At 44.4% G+C, this 12417-nt stretch overlaps 1 protein-coding gene across 2 annotated transcripts in view; it reads left to right on the forward strand.

Annotated features, from left to right (window-relative positions):
• Positions 1-231: 231 nt before the first annotated feature.
• The window catches only part of DPYS (dihydropyrimidinase), an 81035-nt gene continuing 68849 nt past the window's right edge, over positions 232-12417 (forward strand). For both annotated transcript variants that reach the window (XM_082601475.1, XM_082601476.1), the window contains exon 1: positions 232-558. In XM_082601475.1, the coding sequence (XP_082457601.1) occupies positions 295-558 (264 nt within the window). In that variant the 5' untranslated portion in view covers positions 232-294. The remainder of the gene's footprint in view (positions 559-12417) is intronic.

Genomic DNA, 12417 nt, shown 5'->3' on the forward strand with positions numbered 1-12417 from the left:
AAACAAAAAATACTACCTCCAAGATTCTTCCCTTCCAATGACTGGAAGGGAAAAATCTCGGTGTACATCCAGGGTCTGGAGGTACACCTGGATTCAGGGCGGCAGAACTTTCAGGTCTGAAGCCAGCTGACCTCCGGGTCCGCCCCAGCCTTTCGCGCAAGCCCAGACCCCGGCGGTGGAGCCGCTCCTCCCCCACCCCCTCGCAGCGGGTCCTTGTTAAACCCGGAGCCGGGCCCGGGCGTCCTCCCCGTGCTCCCGCAAGGAGGGCGGCCCGCAGCGCGTGCGCCCCTCGCCATGGCGGCGCCGTCGCGGCTCCTGATCCGCGGGGGGCGCGTGGTCAACGAAGACTCCTCGCAGGTGGCCGACGTGCTGGTGGAGGACGGCGTGGTGCGGGCGCTGGGGCGCGACCTGCTGCCGCCTGGGGACGCGCCGGCCGGGCTGCGGGTCCTAGACGCCGCCGGCAAGCTGGTCTTGCCCGGCGGCATCGACACGCACACGCACATGCAGTTCCCCTTCATGGGCTCGCGGTCCGTGGACGACTTCTACCAGGGCACCAAGGTACACGCCTCGCCGCATCCTGCACCCCGGGACGCCCGCCGAGCCCTCGGCCGCCTCTGAGGCTGCCCCCCCGGGGTCTGGCTGGGCCGGCTCGCGCCGCGCGGGGGGCTGAGGGGGCGGGAGCGAGCCGCGGAGACCCGAGCGGGGTCAAGGCGCCCACGCTGAGCTTCCTTCTTCTAGGTGGCCCTCCTCGGTGGCATCAGCCTGGCTTTGGCCAAGCCGGGCGCCCCCTACTCTCTTCGGGTAATTGGCAGGTTTCCGGCAGCCTATTCCCGCACCCTCGTTTCTCTGCACCCCTCCCCCCGAACCCCTCTTTTTCGCTGGGTGTTCTGTGGAAGTCCACAAGTCCTCCATAAAATCGATAGACTTTTTTTTTTTTTTTTTGCGGTACGCGGGCCTCTCACTGCTGTGGCCTCTCCCGTTGCGGAGCACAGGCTCCGGACGCGCAGGCTCAGCGGCCATGGCTCACGGGCCTAGCCGCTCCGCGGCATGTGGGATCTTCCCGGACCGGGGCACGAACCCGTGTCCCCTGGATTGGCAGGCGGACTCTCAACCACTGCGCCACCAGGGAAGCCCCGATAGACTCTTTTAAGTCGACACTCCCAGCCGTTTGTCCCCATCATCCATCCCCAGCCCAAACCGAGTGAAAAATCCATTCACCTACAAGTTACTGCCGTCACTCAAACGTTGGCAGTGCGCGGAGGGTGATAGTGATGAGCCCACGCGTCCACAGTCTTTGCCTCCGCCCAGCAGCCGAAAAAGTGCGACGCGGACAAGGGTTTCCAAGAGAACTGTTGCAGAAATGGTCTCTCCGCGCTCGCACTTGACCTGTCCCCACCACTTCTCCGACGTGCTTGCCCCGGGGACATTAAACACAGACCCTGATTCTTGCCGTTTGAGCACCTGCATCTTTACTGATGGTGTAGGAGGATCAGATCACAGGTCCCCAGGTGAGGGAGGCTTGGGTTTCTCTAGACACAAAGGCCTAGAGGCTCAGTCTATGAAAAGAACCTTAAACGGATCTTCAGAGCTCCCGAAACCAAGATCAGGAGATGAACAGGGCAGCCTTACAGGGACATAAAGTTAAAACTGCCCGCAGCACTTTGGCTGGAGCCAAACCTACACCCTCCTTGAGGCTTGCGTTTGGGGATGTGGTGGGAGAAACGGCTCCTTGCAAAGTGGAAGTATCAATATCCTTAAGGTCTAAGCTGTCACTCACGGATGCGCGGGTTTTTCCTGGTGGGCCACGCCTTGGTGTGTGTGAAACAGATCGGGCTGTTTAGTGCAGATACAGGCTGCAAACACTTTCAGAGCAGTTTTGAGGATATATCCGTTACCCAACCAATTTCTAACAGTTTTACTCGCCCTACACCTCTCTTCCTCCACGTTCCCCAGTTCTCTAGGATAGACCAGAATGTTTCACAGAAAAAAGAACCATCTGACCCAGAGAGAGGGGTCTGGGGCAGGCTGCTGACGTCAGTATTTGCAAAGCGTCCTTCTAGTTACTAATTATCAACCGTTACCATCAGGACAATGGTCAAAGTCGTTTGTAGGAAGGATCGTTATCTGTTGTGAAGAGTATTCATTTTTCTCTCTTGCTAAAACGTGAAATTTGCTAAATTTCAATGAATTTATGTTGACATTTAAAATACGTTTTTTAGATATCCAAGCTATACACGATTATAGACAATTGGAAAAAAATAATAGGAAAGTAGAAAGAGGAAAAGTATTACCCATAATCTCCCAGTCAGTGACAACCAATGTTTTTTGGTGTATTGTCTTTATGGTTTTCATATGCTTTATTTTACATAGTTGAGGCTGTATTGTGCATGTGTGTATGAATGTGTGTACCTGTATTATAAAAGTTTTGTAACCTGTTGTATTCAGTTATAGTATACGCACTTTCTGTTATCACAGACTCGTCATTCACTAAGTGCATTGCTGATGACAGGGCATTCCATTGACACCCCCATTTGCCAAGTGGGGACCTGCTGCTATGGCTGACCATCAGTCACCAGGCCCACTAGCATTATTCCCCCTCATTATTTCCCCTTCTCTGATCAGGGTTCCAGATGAAGCAGCCAAGAAGAGGGGTTAGAATGTTGCCAGGGCAGGACATTCCTTCTCATTCTCAAGCTTATCTGTGCATGCCCCAAGACCCTGGGAGGTGGTTCTTAGTTTTCTATCTGTTCTTGGCCATTCTGGGATTCCAGTGTGGAGAGATTTACGATTCCATACTTAGAAGGCAGGTTTTTGTAGCATATTATGTATAGTCTGTTCTCACCATTTGAAAGAACTTACTCACCAGTTGATTCTCTAGGCGTTTCTGTACTTAAAGGTTGTCAAAACATTAAAGGAAAACATGTTTTTCATGAGCTTAGGGTCATAAGCAGAAAATGATATGGTCCAAGATAAGGTCAAAGATTTAGCAAAGACTAAATTCACGTGGAACATTAAACAGTACTCACAAAAGGGCAAAGTTGCAGAAGTCTACTGCAAAATTGGTTGGTTGAATCCCAGGACATCCCCATCCCACAAACAGATGAGGCTCCGTAAAATGGAACCAGCCAGGTAAATACAGATAAACATGAGCATTAAAGTATTGGCCTGAGTTCTGAAAGAAGGGCATTGTGGAGTTATTTTGTCCTCTTTTCTAGAGTCTTCACGATAATTCCCAAGGCAATGTTGATGGAGTTTCTGGTTTGGGGAAACAGGGGCAAAGAAGCCTTTTGTAAATGCTCCTCATATTATATACCAAACTTGAAAAACATCTTATGAATACTGTTAAGTAACATTTACCTTATCAAGTCTGTGCTAGGGACTAGACACTGTGCTAAGCTGTGCATTGTCTTCCGACAATCCCAGGTGCCATTGTATACTCCTTGCAGTTGAAGAAACTGAAACTTAAGTCACTTGTCCAAGGTTGCACACCTGGTAAGTGGCAGAGTGGCTCTTCAAATTCAGGACTGCCTGCCATCCCTAGAGCTCTTACCTACTAGGTTCTCATCCTTTCTGAAATGATGATTGAAAAAAAGTCTAATGTTTAGATTCGTCAGAATGGCAGTAGGTAGATGAAAAAGCTGTAAATGTAAAGGTGTGTGTTACTGTGAGATGTCTTTTGTCAAAGACAGAGCAAAGTCATCTTTCAGAAACAGACTAGCCCTTCTTTACCTTCCCGCCACTGGAGGCAGTTAAGGTTGTCAAAATAAATACACATCTCACGGTGTGGGGTTGTGAGACATTTATACATGCATTTATAGCCACATCATCCCTAAGGCTACAGAACTGGGTACCTTAAGTACAGAAAGCCATAAAGTAAGAACGATATATCATGCTTTCAGGAGATGGGCCCCAAAAGGTTAGACCAACAGCTGTGTGCTTCCTGCAAGCATAATGCTAATCATTTATAATATCTGACAAACAGAAGGGATACTATTTGTGGTGTTCTGTGTATTGATCACTAGATTGTGATGGACCCCAGTTTTAAAAATGAAATATAGGTCAACCAAAGGTTGCATATTTTGGAAATCTAATTCATGTCAGAGGTAGGTTTAAAGCTTATAATTGATTTACTTAATTACAGGTAAAAGCTTGCCATCTGATGTAAGTAATGGAAATAGTGTTCTGCTTTAAAGAAATCATATTTCATTTTGTTGGTCTAGACTAGATGTACAGTGGTCTTCCAGTAATTCAGTATCCATTGTGAAAGACAATGGGACTTTTTTATTCAAATGGGTATTGAAAGTTAGATAAACTTGAGGGAAATATGACTTTGCTTTTACTACATCCTGTGATAAGAGAATGAATTAAAAGAACTTGGCCAGTCTTCAAATATATGTATTTGTATTCAGACATAGATACAGCTTGGAGTGGGTGGACTCACATTAAAAACCTGGCAGCATCAGTAGCTGGCAAAAGGATCTTTTTTTTTTTTTAATTGAGAAAATGCAGAACACTTTTTTTGTAAAGGACAGAAAGTCCTCAAAATTATCAAGAGAGAAGATTATACTTTGCTCTGGAACATTTTGGTAAAATGCCATGGAGGCGATTACTTATAATAAGGCAGTGGAAGATATATGATTAAGCACATATTTATGGTTGTATTTATAGAGCTTCCTCACCTGGTAGAAGAGCTGTGATTCAGAGAGCTTGGTTACAAACCGAATCCCTTTTTCCATTTCTTGCTGGAGCTCCAGGATGGTTTCAGAAGCTGTGCATGCTGACTGCATGACCTTGGACAAGTCACTTCCTCTACTGGTGTTGTCAGCATTTCCATATCTGTAAAACAAGGCAATAGTTAGAACCTCTCGGATTAATTTTTTTTTAAGTAATGAAAAATACATATATTTATCATTCAGGAAAATGCTGGAGCATTATATTTGCTTATCATACATAGTTGAATGAAGACACTGCTTTTTTTAAAAAAAAAAGGAAAATACAGAAGAGTATAAAGAAAAATAATATCTAAATCATCTATAATTTCAACATTTTGCTTTTAACATTTTCCTTTCAGATTTTTCTTTTTGGGGGCACATATAATCATTTTTCCTTCTACTAAATGGTGCATACACTTTGGAATCAGCCTTGTTCATTAAACCTTTTCCCCACGGCCTTCACTGTTGTCAGAGAACGTGATTTCTGTGGCCTGTTGACTTCTCTGAGGCTGAGTCCCAGATCTTTCTCTCTGGTCTAGTATCTCTTCTGCATCAAGCTTCCATTTCTGCCCATCTGACAATGAATGTCCCACAGGCGCCTCAAACTTCAAGTGCCCAAGTTTATCGTTCTCTTCAAGTGCTCAACCCATTTTTCATCCTCTGTTTCCCCAACTGTTAACAGATCCACTCTCATCTTGTTCGTGTTGGACATTTTGGTGGTTTCCAGCTTTTTTGGCTTGTGCATAACAATGTTGTGACGTAATTCATCACTCAGATTCCTGATGATTGACGTAGAAATCGCCCCTCAGGGTGAAATACATGGGCCAGTGAGTTTTAGATCCATCCTAAAGGAGTCTAACACATACATCCAGATTGCCCTTCCGTTTATGCCCCCCTCCCAGCAATACATCCTAATTCCCATCTCACTGCATCCTAGCTAATTATGGATATTGACTTTTTAAAAATCTATGCTAATTTAATAGGGAAAACATAGAATTTCTTAATTTTTTTAAACAAGTATTTCTTTAATTGCTTGTAAGGCTGAGCTTTGAACATTCTTGTGTTAATAACTTCCGTGTTCCAGCTGTAAGAGTATATAATTCTGTGATTTCCTTCAGTGGCTATTTACTGATTACAAAGTTAATCTTTGCACTAATCAGAGGAAGAAAATAAAACCATCTCAAAGATTAATTTGAAGCCACTTGATATTAAATAAGGCTTTGGCCCTATTGAAGGTATTGTGTGTTAGGAATCCTTTCACTGAATTTTACAGAATCTGGGACTTGCCTTCTTTCAGTTTTCATACTTGAGTTTTGCATGCTTTTCACTTCCACTGCTTGTTTTCTCCCTCATTTATCTGGACTGCATGCCTTCAGTGTCTGACAGAGGTAGTCAGGATTCAAGGTTTCCTTGACGTTGCTGTCGGGAAAGAAAAATTTTTCCTCTAACCTCTTATGTTTAGTTTTTGGGGGCCCACAAATTAAACTGACAAAAGACAGATTCACAAGAGAAAAGATAGATTTTTAAAATTCATGTACATTCAGTGCAAGTTCACCGAAAAATGTGCTTCAAGGAGGCGGTTAGAATTTGGGGCTTCTGTATCACCTTAACAAGGGAAAGGGAGCAGAAGAAGGGCACTTATGGAAAAACAAATGACTTTTAGGAAAGACCAGTGGGTTCTTAGGGGAATAGCTGGAGATACGATAGTTCATGACGAGGTCTATTTAGGTGCAGTGCAGGCTTCTAGTCTCGGGGGTAAGAGTCATCTTCCTGGAAAGGCATTTATGACAATTCAGTTCTTTTGAAAAGCTCTGCTTTTAGGCAGGTAAGGGAGTTCAGGAAAAAAAAATGCCTATTCTCAAATGCCTGCAGCTCAAAATGATTTTTATGCCACAGTGACACATTCTGGACCTTGTCACTGCCATCTAATATGGAATAACCTTAAGCTAAGGAATTTTCAAGTTGATAGTTATGTTCCATGAATTCAGTCAACAAATAGTTCTTGGAAACCCACTACGTGCCAGGCATTATGGTTGGGGTTATAGAGATGAAAACTGTGGTCTTTGCTCGCAATGGCAGACAGACTGGAGGTATATGGGGTTCTAATTTATCTTGGCTTTAATAATAAATTATGTACAGTGGACTTGTGGACTTGTAGACTTAACTTGGACAATTTGTGACTATTTTTGAGTGAACAGGTTTTGACCTGGCGTTTTCCCTTGTGCTTGGTCACCATTCATAATTGCTGGCGTCGCTGGGCTGCTTTTCCAATAAGTGAGCCTCTGCCACTCCCCAGAGCCTTCTTTCTCCTCAACACCATCTTGAGCTTTTATTCAGATGTCACGTAACAGCTGAGGGAGGACACTGCAATTTTTCTGTTATGTTTCATTGCATCTAATAGAGGAATTTCATGTTATAGTGATAGTCATGAGTTCCTGAGCCCTGAGGATCTGTTCACACGTAAAAGCTTAAAATAACACAAACCATAATCTTTTCTTAAAAACAGGAAATTATTGGAGGCACAGATACAGAAATAGACTATAATTCTGTTTTGTTAAAAGTCCTGGTTAACGCTGATTAGGTAATGGGCTTGGGACAAAACTGAGCATTCAGCTTTCAAGTGTGCTCAGAGTCTACGTTCTACAGTAACATTTTCATAGAAGGATTTCAGAAACCACACAGCCAGGGCTAGCAATATTTTCGAGAAACGAAATCTCACATGAATATGCAACTTGCACAGCTTTACCACTTTGCTGTTGGAAAAGTGAACCATCTTAATTCTTCCATCATAATTTCTGGGAGAAATTCATTGGTCTCTCTTCCTTTCTTCCTTAAACATTTAAAGAGTATTTATGTACCAGGCACTGTAACAGGCACAGGGCATATGGAGATGAAACTACATCAGCTAAATCAGCATCTCTGGGGGACAGGATAAAAGTTCCCTAGACCATGCCAGTGTGCAGCCAGGGTTAAGAGTCACTGGACTAGGTAGAGAGGGGACAGGGAGAGAAGAGTATGGGCGACTTGTCTCTCTGAGGTGGAAAGGAACTCAGATCGTGCAGGGCTTTATGGGCTGTGTAATAATTGTTTTCTTCATCCTGAGAGCAGAGGGAAGTCAATAACAGATTGGAAGTGGCCCAGACTAACTGGTCTAGTCTAGTCAGAAGATGAGGGTGGCACAGGGCAACGGAGGTGCAGATGCAGGAAGTATGGAGACTCATGGAGTATGTAGGGGAGGGGATAGGTTGCTGATGGATTGGATTTGGGGATGTAGGGAAGGGAACAGGTAGACGTCAAGGGTGCCTCTCGAGTCTGTGGTTTGCACAGTGGGATGGGTGATGGTGTGATTAATGTTTCACATTTGGGGAGGCAAGGAGTGTGGAGAGGCACTGTGGAGGACATCTTTACAAAGCTGGATATGCTTCTAGAGTTGGAACGTAAACTGGGATCATGAAGTTTGTTTTCATAAGTCTTAGTGACTATGAGAAATCTGAAAATTCAGCCACGTGTTTTTCTCCCTAAGGCTCAAATGTACTTTTGGATTTCTTTTTGTTTTATTTGGGTCGAGCTGGTCCTCTGATAAATTTTAGTGAAACAAAGTCACTTGTTCTAGGATGAGCTTAGAAATGAAAATTCAGTGACCCCATAAAAGGAAAGAAAATCCTTGGGATGCTTTCAATAATGATTTACAACCTAATACAGTCCTAAATAAAATCTCGTGTTCTGTCATATTATGACCCCACTGTTGGGTAAGAGTTTATCCCAATTTATGTTCTATCACGTTTTCACCTAAGACAGCACATGCTCTTTTCCCCTCAAGAGACGGTTTTAGACAAATTGGAAGGTTTTCAAGGGAGAACAGCCAAAGTAATTAGGAGCCGAAAGAACTGATTTATGAGCCAAGATTAGAAAAGGCAAACGCATTTTGTTTGGCTAACTGACAAAGAAAGGAGAAGTCAATCAGCAATAAATACAAAGGAAACAATTAGGCTTTGTATAAAAATATGAAAGGAATTTCCACCCTTTACTGGTTCTCCGTCCCCTAAACTCTCTTCATTCTTCAAACGTTGATCCTGGTGAACATTTTGTGAAGTGAATCTAGAAGCATCTGATGTTAAAAGCAATTCAACGAATACTGAAAATATCCCAGGTGAGCTAGGAATGAGATGTTCTGATGAGTTGGTTTGCTGGATAAAGTTAATTATCCCATGGCTAACAAGTGTGTGGAGGCCAAGAAGCACTGATATGGGCCTTTCCTTGTAATAACTCTTTTAGGGGCGCATTATTTCCATGGCAGTTGTCGCAGTGATGAACATCACATGAGCTTAATAAAGTTGCGTCTCATTTGTGAATTTACAATTTATAATTTGATGGGACTTGTTTTGTTTTGGTATGGCTTTGGGTTTCCTAAATGCTTGATTCATTTTACCAACCTATGTCTTTCTCCAAGTAATGATTCACTGATGACTTGGGGCAACAGGCTGGAAGTCAGATCACACTAAATGGAAGGTCAGATAAGGGGGAGTGGCCTGCCTAGGGCTGAGGCCCAGAGTAGGCTAAATGTAAGACCTCCTGCTCAAAGCTGTATCCTCCTCCATGTTCCCAATGAGAATTTACCAGCTGTGAGAGCCTGGAGAGTCATTTGACCTCTCTGAGCCTCAGTATCCTCAACTGTAAAATAAGAAAAGCAGTTTCTACCTCTCAGGACTATAGCAAGGCTTCATTCAATGAGCTAATGTGTGTAAGATGCTTAACCCAGGACTGGGCATTTGAACAAGCTCTTATTCCAAGAGGCAGATACTTCCCGGGAGGGGCAGGTCTCCTTCACACCTCCTGGTGTCCCCTCTAATTGGGATTACAGAACTGCAGCTCTGGCACGTGGCTCCCTGGATCCAGTGGAAAGAAGGGAACATTTCAGATCTTGAAATAATAGTCAGGGATTTGAGATGACTTTGGGCAGCCCAGGGACCCTGGGTAACCAGAGAGAACTGAAGAGGCAGGAGGAAGAAAGAGGTTCAAAGGAGGCTGGGGCGCTGACAGTGCCCGGCCACTGTTTGCCAGGTCCCAGGGTAGTAGCCAGGATCCCTGCGGCAGGTGGATGGATAAAGCCCCAGGGGTTTGGAAAAAGACAGGTTCCGTTTTCAATCCATTGCCTAGGATTGGCCCAGGCTATCCTGTCCCAGGCACTATAGTTTTTCTAGATCTGGTCCCGTTTTGAGGGTGAGGAGAAGGAGGAAATTAGGGAGGAGAAACAGAACAAGAAGAAACCAAAGAAGACAAGTGGCTGCTCCTTTTCTGTTCATTAGGGAGATAGAGCATCTGTGATAAATCCTTATTTATGGGCTTTTAAATGATAGCCCCAGGAATTTCAATTTGCTGTAGTTTAAAAAAAAAAAAAGTGTCCATTTGACCATGACATCTTCAGTCTCATAAGAGGCCCATCAAAGTTGAGCTACTTAATTTATATGGCATATACATGCATACCTGGATTTGTATCACATATATGTAAAATCCTTATTTTTTCTTCTTTTGAAAGTTAGGCTTTGTTATAGAAAATGTAGCAACTATTGAAAAGAAAATTTAACTAGAGGAAAATCAAAAGGATCTGTATTCGCTCCACCCAGAAACAGCCACTGGCTCAGACCTGCTTTGTTTTCTTGCTAAGGGCTGGCATTTTCTGGAGCATGTTGCCATGGCGTCTCTCTCTCTGGTTATTTCCGCTGACCTTGGCACCCCTCTGGCATCCCCTGCAAGGTGACTGCCACATCCTTCTCCTGCGTGTGAGTGCTCCTTTCAGCATCAGGGCTGCGCTTCTCTGTCTGCAAACACATGGAGTGGACGTGTGCCCGAGCACCACATACTCAGGGTCCTCTGCACAGAATTCATGCTCCCTCCAAAGGCCAGACCGGCTGCCCTCCTCTGTCCCCTCGTCTGCCACCTCTCAGTCACTCCAGTCAGAATCAGCTCCTGGACTCCCGTCACCCCCGCAGCCAGCCACTGCCTTGCCTTCTTCTGGGAACCATTGCTTCACACATCCCAGTCATCTGCTTTTAAAGTACAGTTGGTTTACAGTAGTATGTTGGTTTCAGGTGTACAGCATAGTGAGTCAGTGTTTTTGCAGGTTATACTCCATTATAGGCTATTACAAGATAATGGGTATAATTCCCCGTGCTGTACAGTGTATCCTTGTTGCTTATCTGTTCTATACATAGTTGTTTGTATCTCTTAATCCCATACTTGTTTTCTTTTTTTTTTTTTTTTTTTTTGCGGTACGCGGGCCTCTCACTGTTGTGGCCTCTCCCGTTGCGGAGCACAGGCTCCAGACGCGCAGGCTCAGTGGCCATGGCTCATGGGCCCAGCCGCTCCGCGGCATGTGGCATCTTCCCGGACTGGGGCATGAACCCGTGTACCCTGCATTGGCAGGCGGACTCTCAACCACTGCGCCACCAGGGAAGCCCTTAATCCCATACTTCTAATTTGTCCCTCCCCATCTTCCTTCTCTCCTTTGATAACCACAAGTGTGTGTTCTCTATCTGTGAGTCTGTTTCTCTTTTGCATGTACATTCTGCCCTTTACCACTTTTCTACTGATGCTTCCTCATGGACCCTTTTCTCAGAGTTTCCTTCCTGCTGTCAACTGTTACTGAAAGCACTGGCTCTGGAGCACGATGACCTGGGTCCAGTCTTGCCTTTGTTATTCTCTAGCTGTGAGATGTGGGGAGTTATTTCATGGTGCTATTCTCAGTTTCCTCAACTCTAAAAAGGGGTTAACAATACGACCTGCTGCAGAGCTCATGAGATGGTTAAAGCACTTAGAACATCAGAATAGTTCCTGGCACATAATAAGCACTCACTACAAGTTAGATACTATTATCCTTATTGGCAACTGCACATTTATGTCCTAATGCTAATTCACATCCCAGCTTCCTCTGATCTATTTCCTTCCTCTGAATTCCCAGGAGTCTTTTCCTCTTCTAGGGAGCTTAGCAATTTTAACTTCCCTTTAGCAATTCCTATACCACACTTACTATGGAAGTGTACTTGCTACCTATTATTACCATCTGATTATTTTATTATAATTGTTTGTGCATGTTTCTGTCTCCCCCTCTAGACGGTCTGATTATTTGTGTGTGTCTGATTATTACTGTCACATGGTGCAGTGACCAAGTGAACCACTGGGGGGTCCAGTTTCTTCCATTTAGTCCCTTAGTCCTTGCTCTGTGCAAAGATCAAGAAATGGGCAGATCAAGAAATGGGCAATGTCGAAACACAAGAAACTGGTGATGTTGGTTGCTTCCTGGAAGTCAGAATTGGAGGGAAGACTTTTCATTGCATTGTGTGTAACAGCCCCCTCACTCCCTGTAATGGCTCACTTGGGTAGACATTTTTTTGGTAATAATTTTATTAAGATGTAATTGATATACAATACCAGTTAGCCATTTAGAGTGTACAGTTTAATGTTCTCTCGTATATTCACAGAGCTGTGCAACCATCACCACAATCAATTTTGGAACATTTTTATCTCCCCAGAAAGAAGCCCATACCCTTTAGCTATCACCCCAACTTACCCCAAGCCCCCTGGCTCCAGGCAACCACTATTCTACTTACTGTCTCTATGGATTTATCTCTTCTGGAAATTTCATATAAACGGAATCATATGATATGTGATCTTTTGTGACTGGATTCTTTCACTTAGCATCATGTTT

Source organism: Mesoplodon mirus (genome assembly GCF_964341445.2).
Source record: "Mesoplodon mirus genome assembly, chromosome: 16".
NCBI lineage: Eukaryota > Metazoa > Chordata > Mammalia > Artiodactyla > Ziphiidae > Mesoplodon > Mesoplodon mirus.